The 17,952-nt window shown below is 35.9% G+C and overlaps 1 protein-coding gene across 20 annotated transcripts in view; it reads left to right on the top strand.

The window, feature by feature from the left end:
• The window catches only part of RIMS2 (regulating synaptic membrane exocytosis 2), a 647,068-nt gene that overhangs the window by 264,912 nt on the left and 364,204 nt on the right, over window positions 1-17,952 (top strand). For all 20 annotated transcript variants that reach the window (XM_023725997.1, XM_023725994.1, XM_023726001.1 and 17 more), the window contains one exon: window positions 1,115-2,031. In XM_023725997.1, the coding sequence (XP_023581765.1) occupies window positions 1,115-2,031 (917 nt within the window). The remainder of the gene's footprint in view (window positions 1-1,114; window positions 2,032-17,952) is intronic.

Genomic DNA, 17,952 nt, shown 5'->3' with positions numbered 1-17,952 from the left:
CAAAAAAATATTGTCTAAGAACTTTACAACAGACCTGTCTCATCTTGGTCATCTTTAAACACTTCAACTGACCCCACTTTCTCATTAGCTCCTGTTCATGTCCTAGCAAAATCCCCATAGCAGTTATTCTAATCCTTTTCTGTAATCTTCAGGATTCCAACCTCATTGCTTCCTGTGGCTAGTAGTTGATACCATCTGAGTTCATGCAAGAGAAGAGGACTCTTGACAAAGAGTATTATGTGCGATTGCAAAGTCCGGTTACGGGTTGTGCCAGTGTTAGTGAGACATGTTGAGAGTTTAAGAAGCCATGTCCTCTTCTGAGACTGGAAGGAAATATGCGGGGTCAGATGTTGAGACTGAGTGGAGAAGTGTCACCGAGATGGCATTAATCTTAATGAAGATGGAACAAAAATAGCAGTCCTCTCTGACTGCTAAGGCAGTGGTGGTGAACAAATCGCTTTGTAATCCAGAAAATGAAAATGGTATTTATTTAAATTACTTATATCAAAGTAGAGGACTGAAGAAGGGTTGGAGACATAATGATAAAATGAAGATCGGGGTAAACCAAAGCTGGGAGTGATCTAGGTAGATGCTGAATGAAAAAACGATTAATTTTTAGGAGCCAATATTTAGTTTTAGTCAGAAAGTATTCAATTCTTGAGCCAAGTAAGTTTGGCTTCATTACATTTTCAAGTAACTTTCACAGCGAGGTTTCAGGAAGAGAGAGGATGGAAGGGAGAATATTTCTAAGCTACTGAATAACAGCTGGCGAATAGCTGAAGTGTAGCAAGCCTATCAAGGAAGTTAGAATGAAAGCTGTTTTGCAGCAGCTAAATGTGATATTGATTATCTGATTTCAGAGCATAAGTATGTTTTATATGTAGTGTGTCAAGTGTTTAATAACCACTGCAAAAGTACCTTGTAAATTGACTATTCGAACTGAATAAAATGAGTACTAGTAAAACTTTTGTTACGATATGTCTTTAAAATGAAATCAGAAAAAATGAAACAAGGGAAGTATTTGAATTTATCCAACAGCCTGCCAGTGAATCAATAAAATGTAAAATTGTTTAAATGTTGCTCTTCTCATCTTTCTTTTCCTTTGGTTACTTAGGAAAAGAAGTCCATCAGTGTCCAGAGATCAGAATAGAAGATACGACCAAAGGGAAGAAAGAGAGGAATATTCACAGTATGCTCCTTCAGATAGCGCAATGCCTAGATCTCCATCAGATTATGCTGATAGGCAATGTCAATTTTATGAAGAATCTGATCATGTAAGTTATAGGGACTCCAACAGGAGAAGTCATAGGCGTTCCAAAGAGTATATTGTAGATGATGAGGAGGATGTGGAGGGCAGAGATGAATATGAAAGACAAAGGAGAGAGGAGGAGTACCAGGCACGCTACCAAAGTGATCCAAATTTGGCCCGTTATCCAGTAAAGCCCCAGCCCTATGAAGAACAAATGCGTATCCATGCTGAAGTGTCCCGAGCACGGCATGAGAGAAGACATAGTGATGTTTCTTTGGCAAATGCTGAATTGGAAGAGTCCAGGATTTCTACGCTAAGGATGGAACGACCATCAAGGCAAAGATCTATATCTGAACGGACAGCTGCCATGGAAAATCAGCGATCTTATTCAATGGAAAGAACTCGAGAGGCTCAGGGACCAGGTTCTTACCCACAAAGGACCACAAACCATAGTCCTCCTACCCCCCGGAGGAGTCCAATACCCATTGATAGACCAGATATGAGGCGTACTGACTCATTAAGGAAACAACACCACTTAGATCCCAGCTCTGCTGTTCGGAAAACAAAACGGGAAAAAATGGAAACAATGTTAAGGAATGATTCTCTCAGTTCAGACCAGTCAGAGTCAGTAAGACCTCCACCACCAAAGCCTCATAAATCAAAGAAAGGAGGTAAAATGCGCCAGGTTTCATTGAGCAGTTCAGAGGAGGAATTAGCTTCCACGCCTGAATATACAAGCTGTGATGATGTTGAGATCGAAAGTGAGAGTGTAAGCGAAAAAGGTAAGCGCTCTAACCAAATACGTCTGCTGTGATTCATTAGATAAGGATTTTACTGCTGAGTGAACATTTAATAGTTAGTTATTACTGCCTTTGGTTTGCAAGTCTTTTAATAATCTTGGTCATGTGAAAAACATTTCAAGTTAAAAAAAGTGAATATCTTCTGTTGTTCATATATAGAAAAGTCTACTGATATTTTTAAATTGTGTTTTTTGGTGTTGTATTTCTGAATGTTTTGTTGCATCACTTGATGGCTAGTTTAAAAATATTTATTGACTGTAGTTTTAAAAATAACATTTATTTTTGTGTCTTCTTATAAAGGTAATAATATATTCACTATAGAACAGCTGAAAGATTCCTCGAAGTATAAAAAAGGAAATGCAAATTATCTATAATCCTTTCCCCCAGATAGGACCATTGTTAACAATCTGTTATCTTTTTTCCTTTTTGCCTATACATGTATATTTTACATATTTATAAAATTGGTATTATACTATATATATAATTTTATGTCTTCATTTTTCTAATTAATATCATTAGTTTTTTTTCATGCCATTAGGTGTTCTTTAGAAATATGTTTTAAATGGCTGCACTAATATTCTATCATAAGGTTGTACTACAAACTAACTATTCCATTATTTGGAGACATTACAGTTGCTTCCAACTGCTAGTATAAATAATATTATAATGGTTATCTTTATGCATAATTTTTTGCCTACATCTCTGATTATTTCACAAATGTATATTCATACTTTGGACACTTTTAAGCTTTTAATGCAGATTACTACATTTTTTTCCAGAAAGGTCATAACACTTTATACTCCTGCCAGATGTGCTTGAGCTTTCAGTCTCAATGCACCGAATCTTTTCCAGTTGAATAGGCCACAAAAAATGCTATCTCTTTGTCATTTTAATTTGAATTTGGTTGTAAAGTTGAATGTTCTTTGTGTTTATTGGCCTTTTGATATCTTTTACGAATTATCTGTTCATTCATTTTATTCCCTTTGCCCATGTTCCTACTGGGTGTTAGTGTTTCTCTTATTGATTAATAAGAGCTTTTTATTATAGTCAGGATTTTCTCTATTTAACTATGATTTGTTCCAAATATATTTCCCATTCTGGTGTTTACTTACGACTTTTCTTTGGTCATTCAGAACTATTGAATTTAATATAGCTAAATCTTTTTGTCTCTGGTGAGTTTTTGCCATAGCTGTCATCCTTACTGTTTATTCATCCCCAAATAGTTAAATAATCAACTGTACTTTACTTATGTTTTTATTATTATTTTTTTAGCCTTTAACTCTTTAATCAATTTAGAATTTATTTTGGTATATGCCAAAATACACCAGATAGGTGAGTATCTAACATGAGTCCCTCCCCCGCTACACAATTTCCTAATATTATTTGATGAATAATCCATTTCCTGTTTATAAGAATCACCAAGAATCAATAAGAGAAGCCAAAATCAGCTAGATATGAAATTAATATAGAATCATTTTATACTATACCAAAAATAGTTAGAAAATGTAAATGAAAAGTAATTCCCATTCTGAAATAAAAAACAGAACATGTAATTTAAGAATAACTGTCAAGAAATGTGGGGTCCTCCAGGAAGAAAGCTACAAAATTTTACTGAGTAGCATGAAAAGAACATGTGAGTAGAGGTTCATTTCATGATCCTAATTGGGAAGTCTAAACACTTTAAAGATGCATGTTCTTTCTAAATAATTTCTTAGGGTTAATAACTTTCTAGTCATAATCCCAGTTGGACCCTTGGAATATCTAAGTATATTTATTAATCTTTTTTTTTATTTTACTTTTGAAAGTTTTATTTATTTTGCTGTTGTTGAGAATATACACAGAAAGTTTCTACATGTACAGTTCAGTGACATTGATTACATTCTTCGAGTTGTGCAGCCATTCTCACCCTCTTTTTCTGAGTTGTTCCTCACTCATTAACATAAACTCACTGTCCCCTAAGGTTCCTATCTAATCTTTTGAGTTGCTGTTGTCAATATGATCCCATACAGATAGTTCTTAAATGAGGATAATGCTCAAGGCAGACATTTTTTGCTATTTAAGCTAAACCATTGTTTGGTCTTCCACATTATTTTTTTATTTTTATTTTTTTTATTGTACTTCAGGTGAAGGCTTACAGAACAAATCGTTTCTTATGAAACGGTAGTACACATATTGTTTTATGACATTGGTTAACAACCCCACAACATGTCAACCCTCTAACTTCTCAACCTTTTTTTTGGTGAAAATACACATAGCCAAAGATACCCCATTTCAAAAATTTCTACATGCACAGTTCAGTGACATTGACTACACTCTTCCAATCGTGCTGCTATTCTCACTTAAGATGATGGCTTGCAGAACAAAATAGTTTCTCATTTAACAGTTACTACACATGTTGCCCTATGACAATGGTTAACAATCTCACAACACATCAAGAATATCCTTACTCAACCTTGGGTTCCCTATTACCAGCTTCCATGTCCCCTTCTGCCTTCTGGCCCTTGTCACTGGACTACTGTACCTCATTAGCCCCATTTGGTTTTATGGGGCTGTCCACTCCCAGGCTGAACGGTGAACCAGGAGATAACTTCACCACTGAGCTAAAAGGGTGTCTGGGGGCTTATTAAGCTTTAGTTTGGTCATTTTTTGTATTTACCCAAGGGTATCATAGTACTAAATGATAAGAAAAAGTTGGTTTTGTATCTTTAGTGGTTTAGTTTAGAATCTATCTAGGTGGCTGTTCTATTTTCCTTTGCTAATGTCTTCACTTTTACCACATAAATATATAAAAAGAAAATGAATATCAAAACAGAAATGCATCAATGCGATGTTTGAAAACTTTTTATATTTAGTATCCTTCTAAGGGCTTATACTTTGTTTCAGGATTTTGAAGTATTCACTTGTAAAAATCTGACAGAAAAAGCTATTTGTAAATTAACTTAAAATCACATTTTCTTATCTATGTAATACTATTCAGTAAATCTAAAACCTTTATCAAATATAAAAATAAACTACATATCACTCATATATGTATTCTCCTCTGATTTGAACTCCTAGTAGAGACTTTCTCATCTATCTAATAATTTGTTTCACAGACTATGGTTTCTGCCAACATGTGTTTCATGTGGACACTCACACTTTAATTCAGCTTTGGATGAATAAATCTAAATGAAATAATCCTTTCCTATTTGATAGTACTCTTGAAAGTGGAATTCACTAAGGAGAAGTTGTAGCTGTCGAGAGACTGGAGTAGTATGGGAAAGAGATTGAGTTGTGTTGTAATAATTTCATTATTAGAGTAGCATTTTTGATTATTCATGGAAGAAGTGTCTGTCTGCTTTGAGGATCAGCAACTTTTAAAGATATCTGATGTGATTCATAGCTATCCTTGATAGTTAATCTTTGACATTTTTCCCTAATAATTAAAAAAGTTTTTATTAGTGACATTTAAACACGTTTTTCCTGTGTATTCATATGTGAATACATCGTTCTGTTGAGGACCAACCAACTTTTAAAAGAGAGTCATTCCTTTGCTTTATTATCTCTAGGCTAAATAACTTCAAAAGATATATTTTAAAACTCAGAATTCTTTCTGTCTTACTTTTCTGGCTCTTTTCATTCTTGTGTCCAAACTTTCAAAAATGTGCAAAGCAAATTTAGGTGAAATAATCTAATTTAAAGAGTTAAAGCACCAGGCAACATTATCATTGTAGAAGGATTCTTTCCAGACCCTTGTATGTAATATTATAGCTTTTACATATTGGGATCTTTTTTGCTTTTTAAATAATAGAATCCCGTTGGTCATCCACATAGTTCACTCTACCATTTTGTTTGTTTCCCTGATGTTTTTTGGCTTTTTCTTTGATGTCTTTGATGTCTTTCATATCTTCAGCCTTATAGGTGTTTTGGTGTCTTCTGCTCTTATTCATTTGTCCCTTTGTATCTATTTCATTATTTTAAATACATGTATAGAATTTCATTCAAATTTGTAATAGATGTCATTTTACTCACTATGTTCTGGTAAGTGATGCTAATAATTACAATTCATGAGTGACTAGCCATTATTTGTGTAAACCAAGAGGGATGTTTAAAGCATAAGTTTTGGAAGCAAATAGGAGGACAAATCCTGGCTGTGTCACTCACTAACTGCATGATCTTGTCCTACCTGTTTAACTACTCTAGGTCTGTTTCCTGATCTGTAATCTGTAAATCAGAAAAACAGTGTTTTTACTGTTTGTTTCTCAACCTTAGCATTATTGGTATCTGGGGCCAGATAATTAGATAATTATTTGTTGTCTAGTGCATTGTAAGATGTTTAACAGAATCCCTGGCTGCTACCCATTAGATGCCAGTAGCATCTCTCCCTGCACCCCTTGTGAAAACCAAATATCTCCAGACATTGCCAAATATCCCTTGTAGAGCAATATTTCCCATCCTCACTCTCCTATCCCCGACTCCTTCACTCATTCTCCTTCCACCTTTCAGAAACAATTGAGAGAGGGTGTTGTTTTTGCTGTGTGCCCTGGAGTTGATTCCAACTCATAGTGACCCTATAGGTCAGAGTAGTACTGCCCTGTAGGGTTTCCTAGCCTGTAATCTTTATGAGAGCAGATTGCCTGGTCTTTTCTCCAGCAGAGCCACTTGTTGTTGTTAGATGCCGTCGAGTCAGTTCCGACTCATAGTGACCCTGTGTACAACAGAATGAAACACTGCCCGCCCAGTCCTGTGCCATCCTCACAATCAATATGCTTGAGCCCATTGTTGCAGCCACTGTGTCAATCCATCTTGTCATGGTTTGAATTATGCCCCCCAAAAAATGTGTGTATCAGTTTGGCTAGGCCATGATTCCTGGTACTGTGTGATTTTCCTGTATGTTGTAAACCTGCCTCTGTGATGTTAATGAGGGAGTATGGGTGGCAGTTGTGTTAGTAAGGCAGGACCTGATCTACAAGACTGGATTTTGGTCCTGAGGCAATCTCTGAGATATAAAAGACAGAAGTGAGCAGTGAGACAGGGGGACCTCATACCATCAAGAAAGCAGTACTGGGAGCAGAGTGCGTCCTTTGGACCGGGGTCCCTGCTCCAAGAAGCTCCTAGTCTGGGGGAACCCTGAAGAGAAGAAGGCCGACAGAGGAAAAAGCCTTCCCCTGGAGCTGACACCCTGAATTTGGACTTTTAGCCTACTTTGACTATGAGGAAATAAACTTGTCTTCATTCAAACCATCCACTTGTGGTATTTCTGTTGTAGCAGCACTAGATAACTAAGACACATCTCATTGAGGGTCTTCCTCTTTTTCTCTGACCCTCTACTTTACCAAGCATGATATCCTTCTCCAGGGACTGATCCCTCCTGATAACATGTCCAAAGTATGTGAGATGTAGTCTCCCCATCCTTGCTTCTAAGGAGCATTCTGGTTGTACTTCTTCCAAGACAGATTTGTTTGCTTTTTGGTAGTCCATGGTATATTCGGTATTCTTCGCCAATACCACAATTCAAAGGTGTCAGTTCTTCTTCGGTCTTTCAAACCACTGACCTCCCAGCAGCTGAGTGCTTTCACCATTGTGCCACCAGGGCTTCTTCAGAGAGAGGGTAATGACCCCCACTAATAAAAAGGAATAGAAAAGAATAGATTAGAAAATATCAGAGTGAAAAGCACAGTCAGGATAATTGTTCTATTAATTTTTTTTTAGTTTTGCTCCATAGGCTTATATTGTAAAATATATTTTTTACTGTGGATCATGGCCAAAATGTTTTAAAGCTACTTCCCTACATTAGAATTTTTTGGCTTACCCAATGCTAGTGTTATCTGCTTCCCACATCTCCTGACCTGGAGAAAGGTCTAGAAATGATGTTCAGTGGCTAATTGATGCATTACAGACTCCATTTTTTTCTTATTAGATATATTTTATTCTTAATACTATAATGCAACATAGGTTTGTTTCCCACTTGAGTTACAAAGTCATGTTGTCAGCCATTTGACCAACGGTACAAAAAATAACGTTTGACCTTTTTTTAAGCAGTAAGATCAATTACAGAGAGTTTTAGGTTCTCCTGTGTTCCAGAACATAACCTGTTATGTAGTTGGTATTGTTATTGCAGGTCTCTTGTTTTTCTGTAAAATCTTAAGTAAAAATTGGGCCAGCAAATGCAAGAATACATGTGTATGCTCATCTCCTGACCTATAAATTGTGAAACATTTCATTCAGGGATTAAACCCTTGAAAATAGCACAACACACTGCTTGCTTTTCCTTTTTTTTTGTGGGGGGGAGAGTGAACAGAAGAGGAAGAGTAGGGCAATTTGGAAATTAAACCTAACACAGGAAGAAGGAAGATAGACTGCAAATGTTCCAGATAAAAGCATAGATCTTAAGGTGCTAATAACAAACGCTAAAGATACCAGCTTTATGTATCTGACTTAAGGTGTCACTATCTGTCAAAATGGCTTGGGAGCAGTATCTGACCTCCTCCAGCCCCACAAGGGGGAAGGAGAACCAAGATCAACAGCCCAAGGCTGATTCCTATGAGGCAGAGGTCAGACAGGCTTCCTTTCTCCGCCATCTTTACCAACTCTTACACCAACTGTCCCTCCCGCAGCACTCTACTTCTCTGCTGGGTTCGATTATTTATTGCAATGGCCACGCAGAACTCATAGACCACACTCACGATTACGGGGTTTATTACAGAAGTAACAGTTACAAATCAGGCTCAGGAACACTCAAGATACAGTTCTTCCATCAGGATAGCCTCTTCCCAGCTGTGCTCGCAGGCACGCCTCTCCCTGCCCCTCAGTCTCTGCCCAAAGGCGCTCAGCTTCCTCTCTTCATGTGCCGGGAAGCCCACCACGCTGTCTCCTACTGCTGGGTCTCTCCTGCTGGTCTCTCCTTCCTTGTTGGTAGGTTCCTCCCCTCTGCTCTAGAATTGGCTCTCTTTTAAGGCAAAACTGACCTATCATGCAGTCCCGCCCAATCAGCTGGGTGGGAGTTACAAAACCATGGCTAGAAAAGCCGCACAAAAGTAATAGATCACACCACACTATCCATAGTGAAATTTATCCTCCTGCATAATATCTAATTTCTTGTAATATTTAAGTAATGAATTTACTGTATATATTTGTGAAGAACATAGTCTATTGAAATGATAGACAATGTACATTAGCAATTGGAGGAAAATCTTAATTTATAATATTCAAGATAAATAAAATGCATTAGGAATTCCAGAACCAAGTGGACTCAAATTTTTAGGATAAATTGTAATAATGAGAATATTTAAAAATTTTTGTTAGCTGTTTTATTACTAAGACATTCTCAAGTTAATTTTTTTAAAAAGTTGAAGACTGAATAATGTCTTATATATTTGCTCTATTATTGGTAAAATATTTTTATGGTAGATTATTATTCCAATTGTAACATGAATTTTTGAGCTTCACTCTTGAATAATACAACGAACTCATACTGAAGTTACATGGATATAATTAATTAATATGTTACTATATTAGGCAACATTATAAAATTATTTTATCATGTCTGCTAAAAATAGAATACTTTTAATGGGAAATCAAGTTCAGAATACCTATTATGCAGCTGATTTAGGACTTGAAATTATATAACATAAATGTAACCAGATTAAGAAGCTAAACTAGCTCAAAGTTGATTTGTAAAGTGTACGGCCAGAGGGTAGACTTGCAAATAGGAATAAAGGAGAATATTTCGTTTCCTGATAAATTGCAGCTTTAAAAAATTTTAAGATTGGTAGTTCCTTCTCTTGGCAAAAATATTTCCTTACTAATTATGGATTAAATACCATGCTAAGCATTTGCCTACAGAGAAAGGATTGCTTTTAATGGAAAATTTAGAACCCAAATATGTACCAAGAAAAGATATTTTACAGATTTCCCTTTGGGGATATTAGAGACAGTGCATAGCTATTTGAATAGAAGATTAAAAAGCAAAATTAAATTATATACTCATTGTTGAAGTTAGTTTGGAATATGATAAAATGTTAACTTTTCACTTGAAATAAAGTCTCTGTTAATTGGATTAGAATTCAGTAGATCATGCCTAGGTTTTGATATTTAGTAAAGCTTTAAAAATTTGATGATGAAATTGTTAAAAGTTTAGAAAAATATGCCTTTGTGAAGAACATTATAATGTTATATGGACCAATTATATCTGAGTTGAAAAAGCATTGAAATAGCAGATAAGTTGGGCTTAAACCAATTGAGTATTCAAAAAGTATGCAGTAGATTCATCCATCCATCCATTCATTCTTTATTTCATTCAATTAAAATTCATTAAATGTCAGTCATCTAGAGTAGTCGAGTGCAAAACATTAAATGTGAAAGCATTTTTATCACCCTAGAATTCCAGTTTTGAAGAGCCAGAAGAAGAAATTGGGCTGTAAATTTGGCTGCCTTTATGGTAGCCGATTCATCCAAGAAAATTGTATGAGGGATAGACTTTGATTTTTGTTAGCCTGTGCTACAAGCATTAAGCAAGTATAGGATTTCTAGAGCTTATTTTGCAGCACCAGAGCCTGACTCCTTATCTCAGCCTCACATTTGGGATATACAATATAATTTTACTACATGTGGGAAAGTGCCTATTTAATAGAAGTTCCATTTGCAAGAATGATCAGATAATATGCAGTTTAGAGAAGAGGTTGGCAAAGTATGGCTTGTGAGCCAAATCTAGCCTGCAACCTGTTTGTGCATGACTCGTGTTTTGAGCTAAGAATGCTTTTTATATTTTTAAATGAGTGAAAAAAACTTAGTTAAAAAAGAATAATATTTGGTGACGTGAAAATTTTATAAAATTTAATTTTAGTGTCTATAAATAATGTTTTATTTAGACACAGCCACACTCATTTATTTATTTTCAGTGATTGCTTCTGCACTATAAGGACAGAGAGGAGTGGTTGTGACAGACTACATGTGCCGTCATCAGTTTGCACTGCTGTTCAGCAGACTACAAATCACAGTGATGCATTTATAACTAAACAGTGTTTTGAGTGCTGTGTGTATTGTCATACTGCGACATTTTATTTTGTGTTTTGTTACTGGTACGTACCCATCACATTATAACAAAAGAAGAGAAAGTGGATTTTGAATGTCACACTTTTAAGGCACATTGGAGTGTGGATCATTTTGTTATGGAATTAGATGGCAAAGTATTGTGTTTATTATACAGTGATACTGTGTCATTGTTAGGTGCCAGCGAGTCGCTTCAGACTCATAGCGACCCTATGAACAGCAGAACGAAACACCACGCAGTCCTGTGCCATCCTCACGATCGTTGCTATGTTTGAGGCCATTGTTGCAGCGCTGTATTAATCCATCCCGTTGAGGGTCTTGCTGTTTTTCACTGACCCTTTACTTTACTAGCATGACATCCTTTTCCAGGGATTGGTTCCTCCTGATAACATGTCCAAAGTACATAAGATGAAATCTCGCCATCCTTGCTTCTAATGAGCATTCTGGCTGTACTTCTTCCAAGACAGATTTGTTTGTTCTTCTGGCAGTCCATGGTATTTTCAGTATTCTTCGCCAGCATCACGATTCAAAGGAATCATTCTTCTTCTGGCTTCCTTATTCATTGTCCTGCTTTGTCATGCCTATGAGGCCATTGAAAATACCATAGTTTGGTCAGGTGCTCCTTAGTCCTCAAGTTCACATCTTTGCTTTTAAGCACTTTAGGTCTTTGCAGCATATTTGCCCAGTGCAATGTGTCTTTTAATTTCTTGACTGCTGCTTCCATGAGCGTTGCCTGTGGATCCAAGTAAAATGAAATCCTTGACAACTTCAGTACTTTCTCCGTTTATCGTGATGTTGCTTATTGGTCTAGTTGTGAGGATTTTTGTGACAGTATAGCTGTGCTGAAAGGATACAACATACATTGACATCACCAGATTAATCATCTATCACAATATTGCTACTCACGGGAAAGCAAAAGTCAGAAAAATTTGAAACAGAATATGTCATTATAGCAGAATTTCTTCACAAAAATAAAAAATGAAAATTAAGCTGTAACCAGAGTAAATTTCCAAGAGGTTCATTTGTTAGCCACCAAGAAAGCTGTTTACCAGTGGTGAGTTAATTAAATTTTTGAATGCAACAGTCAAAGAAATATGTCCAGAGAAACTAAAACTTGTTTAAGATTATTAGCCTTTTGGTGAGATCAGTTGCTTGAAGATTTGATGACATTGGTCAATTAAAAAAAAAGGCAAACTATTTTAAGTGGTTTTTCTTGGTTCTTGAAAAGTTGACAGATATTATCAATACTGTCTAGTTGTTTATTTGAGGAGTCAATGCTGAGTTTAAAGTGACTGAGTAACTAGCCTGTATGAGTAGTCTGTGTGTGGAACAGCTAGAGGTAAGAATATTTTCAAAGAAGCTGAGAAAACACTAGTACAATGCAGAATGTAGTCTGCTGAACTGTGTTACAACTAAAATATGTGTGGAGCAGAAAAAAGGTTTAGGTGGACAAATATACAAGCTTGTGAAAATGTAAGGTATTAAAAGCCTATCGTTATTCACTGTGTTATTTATCAGCAGGTACTTAACGGGAAACTATTTGAACCTATCATGTGTTATTGAACCGTTAGTGTCAATGGTGACTTTCACTTGCTCTTGTGGACTTAACCATTGTCAGTTCCAAATATAAGCTGAATATCCTGCCTTTCCCTACCACATAGCAGTTTGATGGCTTAGAAGTAGTAAAAGTTTTTTGCCTTTTTTTTTTTTTTACGCTCAGGGTCAGTTCTGAAGTTTCTAAATGATAAGAACTGCCCTCAACCACTGTTACTGAACAATGAATGGCTTTTGAAATTAGATTTTGTTGTAGATCTGATGTGTTTCTTAATGAATTACTTTTAGGTTATTTAACCTAAAATTATGAGACAAAACAATAAATGTAACAGAAACTTATACTGCAGTGAAGTCATTTTGGCAACTAATGATGTTATTTGAATCATAAATAATGTCAGTCTGCTTTATATACTTCTAATGATGTCAAAAGTTAAAACAAAAAAGATCTTCATTCTCACATGAATTTGCAGTAGAAATACCTTCTGAGCTCCAACTATACCTCCATCAGTGTTTATTAGACCTCAGTGCAAATGCAAAGAAAATTTTCATATGTCAAAATCCATTTAACTGCAATTGTGGAGCTTCCATTTAACTTTCAATTAGAAGTGATTAATCTGCAATGTAATGACACAGTAAAAGGCAAATATCAAGAGAAGAATTTAATAAAAGTCTATAAATATCTGACAAGTAATGAATATGCTCAATTAGAATCATATAATTGTGAATTGATATCAGTGTTTGGTAGTACCTGTCTTTATGAAATGAAAATTTTGGAAGATGAAATACAACTTATTACAGATCAGCAATAACAGATGAACATTTGCAATCAGTTTTGACGATAGGACACATTAATTCTGAACCCTAATTAACTGAAATGTTATCCCAAAAATTATACTAAATTACTGTTATTACTGTATTTTAAATTTCATCAGTAATCCAAACTAAAACCCAAACCCATTGCTGTCGAGTAGATTCCAAGTCATAGTGATCTTAAATTTGTCTTTGTTCTTGTTATACAAGTACTTACATAATAGCCTAGATTCTCCTTTTTAACCACAAAGCTGAAAATATTTACTATCTGGCCCTTTACAGAAAAACTTTGTTGACTTTGCTTTACAGTACTCATTGTTCATTTTAGATAAAGTTATCCTGAGGTTAATTAATGGTATTTTCTAAATACCACTAAATACTTTTTTAACTTTTTAAAATACTTACATGTTGTTATAATTCATTTTATTTTCCTGCTGGACATTTATTTTCTTTAGAGTTTAAGTTACAGTGCTTCACTTTTTAAAACAAATTTTATTGTGATAAAATATAGATAACAAAAAATTGCCATTTTAACCATTTTTAAGTATACATGTCAGTGACATTAATTGCATTGCTTCACTTTTTAAGCAATACACATTTACTTCATTAATTAAAAGTAACTATATACTCTCGATATAGAATTCAGTTGTCAAGTATTTTTTACTGTCATTGCTAAGGCAGTTTTCAAGTAAACAAGTCTGGTTTTAAATGTATACTCAGACATCTACTAGCTATGTAACCTTTGTCACATTCTTTATCTCTAATATTTAGTTTTCTCGTCTGTAAAATGAGGTAACAGCACTTTGATGATAAGATTGTAGGGAGGATTAAATAACATACTGAAGCATCTAAATTGGTGCCTGGTATAAAGTCTCAAATATAATGATAAATATTATTATTGTTGAAATAAATGAATGTTCTATGTGACTAGGGACTTTATTTTTTGTTGTCTGTTCTCACTGATGTGTTTCCAGCACCTAGAACAGTTTCTGGCATATGGTAGCTCAGTAAATATTTGTTAAATGACAAATTAATCATTTAAAGACATATTTTGTTGGATTTTTTTCCCTGGAATCTAAGGCATTAATATTTCCTTACTATTGGGGTTGAGGGGTGAGGTAGATTATCCTCTACCCTATTAACAGGCCTAAGATTTTATAACATACGGTTACCATTATTTCTTTGTGCTGTTAGTTAGTCTTTTTGATCCAGTACACACACACACACACACACAGTCACTATTTATGTGTCTCAGGGTTGGCTACTGTTAGGCATTTAGGTTACTTCTAGTTCCATGTGATGGGAGAAACCTTTCTTTGTTATACTTTTATTTGAAGAAAATAAATTATCGGTAGTTCACTATTCTGGAGCACTTACTCTAGTGACCTGACATCTTGGAATTAAACTGCCTGTTCTTTGAGATTATAAGTGTCAGTTTTCTTTGCTCAATATTGCTCAGTTCATCCTGGATAAGAGGTCAAATTGTGTTTGAGAGATGGCAGTTTTGTGATTAGGGTTGATATTGGTAGTTCTGCCAATTGTAGGGGTATTGTTTTTCAACTCCAAACTTGCCTTTTTCTACTCCCCTTAAGGTGTTGGGGGCCTGGAACTCTGCAGACCACATTTTTTGCTTTGCCAGCTTCTCTTTGCTAGATTATGCCAGTAAGGGGTGCTGGAGGGAGATTATAAGGCTGGAGGAAGAAAAAGGGGCTTTTTCCTTCCTGTTTGTTTTACAAGATCTACCTGTTCACTTTCCATCTATTTCCTGTTCCTGTGAGTGGCATGCTCCTAATACCCCGGCAGCAGCAGTTCCTCTCTGTGTGAACACCTGAATTCAGTTTGCAGTTTTCCCAACATTTGCAGAACCATCCTCACTGCATTCTTGCTCACAGACACCGTATCAGGAGTGGTGCCCGATTGCAGACAGAGCCTCACAGGGTCTCTCCTATGAGTACAGAAACACCAGCACCAGCTAAGTATGACCACTACTTCCTCAGAGGTCTGAATTTTAGCTCCTTAGGGCCCCTTCTCCAAGCTGCTTTTTAATCATTTTTAATCATTTCAGCCACTTCCCTTTGTTCTCCCAGCCCTAGGGGCGATAGGTACTTCATACACTCATACAATTGCTATGTTTACGTTAACTCTTTTCATCTTTTTTCATTTTCTAGTTAACATGCCTAATGACAATTCTTTATATTAAATTTTCTCTGTTCAATAACTAGTGTTGTTCCTGTCTCCTGACTGGGCCCTGACTGATATAAAAATCAGTATCAGAAGAGATTCCACGAATAGACCCTCAAAGATGGAATTTGGAGATTGGTTTGGTCATATTTTGGGGCTTTGTGCTTTGTTTTGGAAAATATATTGGCCTTTGCCTCTTTTCTCTTATTTGTATCTTCCCTGGATTTCTATAGCTAGATTTACTAGAATTGGTCCAGATAATAGAATGAATTCTATACCTGACAGGATGAAAATATGCTTAGCCCCACTGTCCGAGCTGATTGAGAATTAAATCATCCTGCGCTTATCTTAATTTTGATAGTGATTTGATGTTAAGAATTTAATTTTCAAGTATTACTTTTTACCATAAGTCACAGAAGTGGTGATAAAGTGTTAAACTTGCTGGGGAAGTTATCAGGTTATGAGTCCTAGATTTCTGGATTGATTGAGTGGATGGTGTTATCATTTACTGAGATGAGTGATTTGGGGAGAGGATAAGATTTGAGTAGAAAATCAAGAGTTACATTTTGGACATAGTACTAGTCAGGACTCCCAGGATTATAAGTGACACAAACCCAACTCACACTGACTTGAGCAAAGAAGGGAATGTAGTCCATCACGAAACAGAAAGGTCCAAGAACTTTTCTTTAGGAAAAGCTGAATGAAGCGCACAAATTATTTTTTTTTAGAAATCTGTCTCTATCACTCACTTCTGCTTTCTTTTTTTTTTTTGGCCTCATTCTTAGGCATACATAGTCTTAACAGTTTAGCAACTCTGATAAAAAAAGAGCTTCTCCTCCTGCTTCTCCTAATTTTACTTCTAACAAACGTCTTAGCTTTATTCTGGACTTATGTAAAAATACTGGGCTGATCTGATTCATTTGTACATCCTTGAGTTAAAGGTGACAAGGAGGATTATGCTGATTGTCTGGGAATTAGTCATGTGCCTGTTCCTGAATTTGGGGGAATAGAACAGCGTCATTTAAACCAAATGCAATGAGAGAGTGTAGGAAAGGAATGATTCCTCAAAGGATAGTGCAGAGTATGCTGCAACCACAAGGACGGTGAATGGATACTAGGCAGGAAAAACAATAGATGTCTACTGCTGAAATATGGACTTTGAAATGCTATGAGATATCAAAGTGGAGATGTCAAGTAGCAGTTAGATATTCAGTTTGAAGTAGTACTCCTTGGTGATATAAATTTTGGAGTCATAAAACCATGGGATTTAATTTAATTATTTAGAAAGAGAATGAGAGGATTAGGACTGACTTATAAGGAACTTCAACAAGTAATGGTCAAATGGAGAAGAAGGAACCTACAAAGGAATTTGAAAATGTAGCCAGTGAGATAGAAGGAAAATGGGGTACAAGGAAAACTGGACATGAGTGGTATTGTTGCAACCAAAAGGAGAGTGTTTTATTAAGGGAGACTGATAAAGTATGATTAATGCAGAAATGCAGAAGCTGTTCCACGGGTGACAGATGTGACAGTCTGCTTCAGTAAAGATTACAGCCTTGGAAATCCCATGGGTCAGTTCTGGTCTGTCCTATTGGGTTGCTATGAGTCGGAATCGACTTGATGGCATACAACAACAAAATGTCTGTTGGATTTTGGCAACATGGTGGTGACCTTGACAATAGCTGTTTCAATTTGATGATAAGCATGGCTTACAGATTGGATGGAATTGAAAAGTGCATGAGAAGTAAGGAAGTGAAGATAGCACGTTTACACTGCACAGGAGGGACCCTATGTGATCCACAACAGAAGAGCACCCGTAATATGGGGAGGCTTGAGGTTAATGTAAGTTGGGATCACAGAGTTTCTTCCCACTGTCACAGAGCAATTCTTTCTGTCTCCTGTTTTTCCTAGGATATATCTATGAGAAGGGTTTTTTGAGGAAATATTACTGGTGGGTGGGGAAAGGAGGCATGTTTCAGAGCACAAAGGCAATTCAGCTTATTGCCATACATCATAAACCTATTCTCCCTGGAGATGCTTATGTCCCTCTTCTTGAAGGATGTAGCGTGGTTAAGCAATCTCTCAGGAGCAGATAAAGTAAGCCTAGTATATTAAAGTTCAAACATCACCTCCTACAGTACAAAGAACCTAATGAAATATAAGAAAAGGTTTAATTTTGTTGGAATTTAAGATGCTCCTGATACCTACTTCTTGAATCCAAATCTTGAGGTATCTGATTATATTGGTTAAATAGTAGAATGGACTATTGAATAAAATAGCAGGATCTATGGAAATTGTTAACTTCGGTGAATGACCAAGAAGGTAAGA

The sequence above is a fragment of the Trichechus manatus genome, unplaced genomic scaffold, assembly GCF_000243295.1.
Source record: "Trichechus manatus latirostris isolate Lorelei unplaced genomic scaffold, TriManLat1.0 scaffold00009, whole genome shotgun sequence".
Classification (NCBI taxonomy): domain Eukaryota; kingdom Metazoa; phylum Chordata; class Mammalia; order Sirenia; family Trichechidae; genus Trichechus; species Trichechus manatus.
Note: the sequence above shows the minus strand (reverse complement) of the source record. Positions and strands in the feature narration are given on the sequence as shown.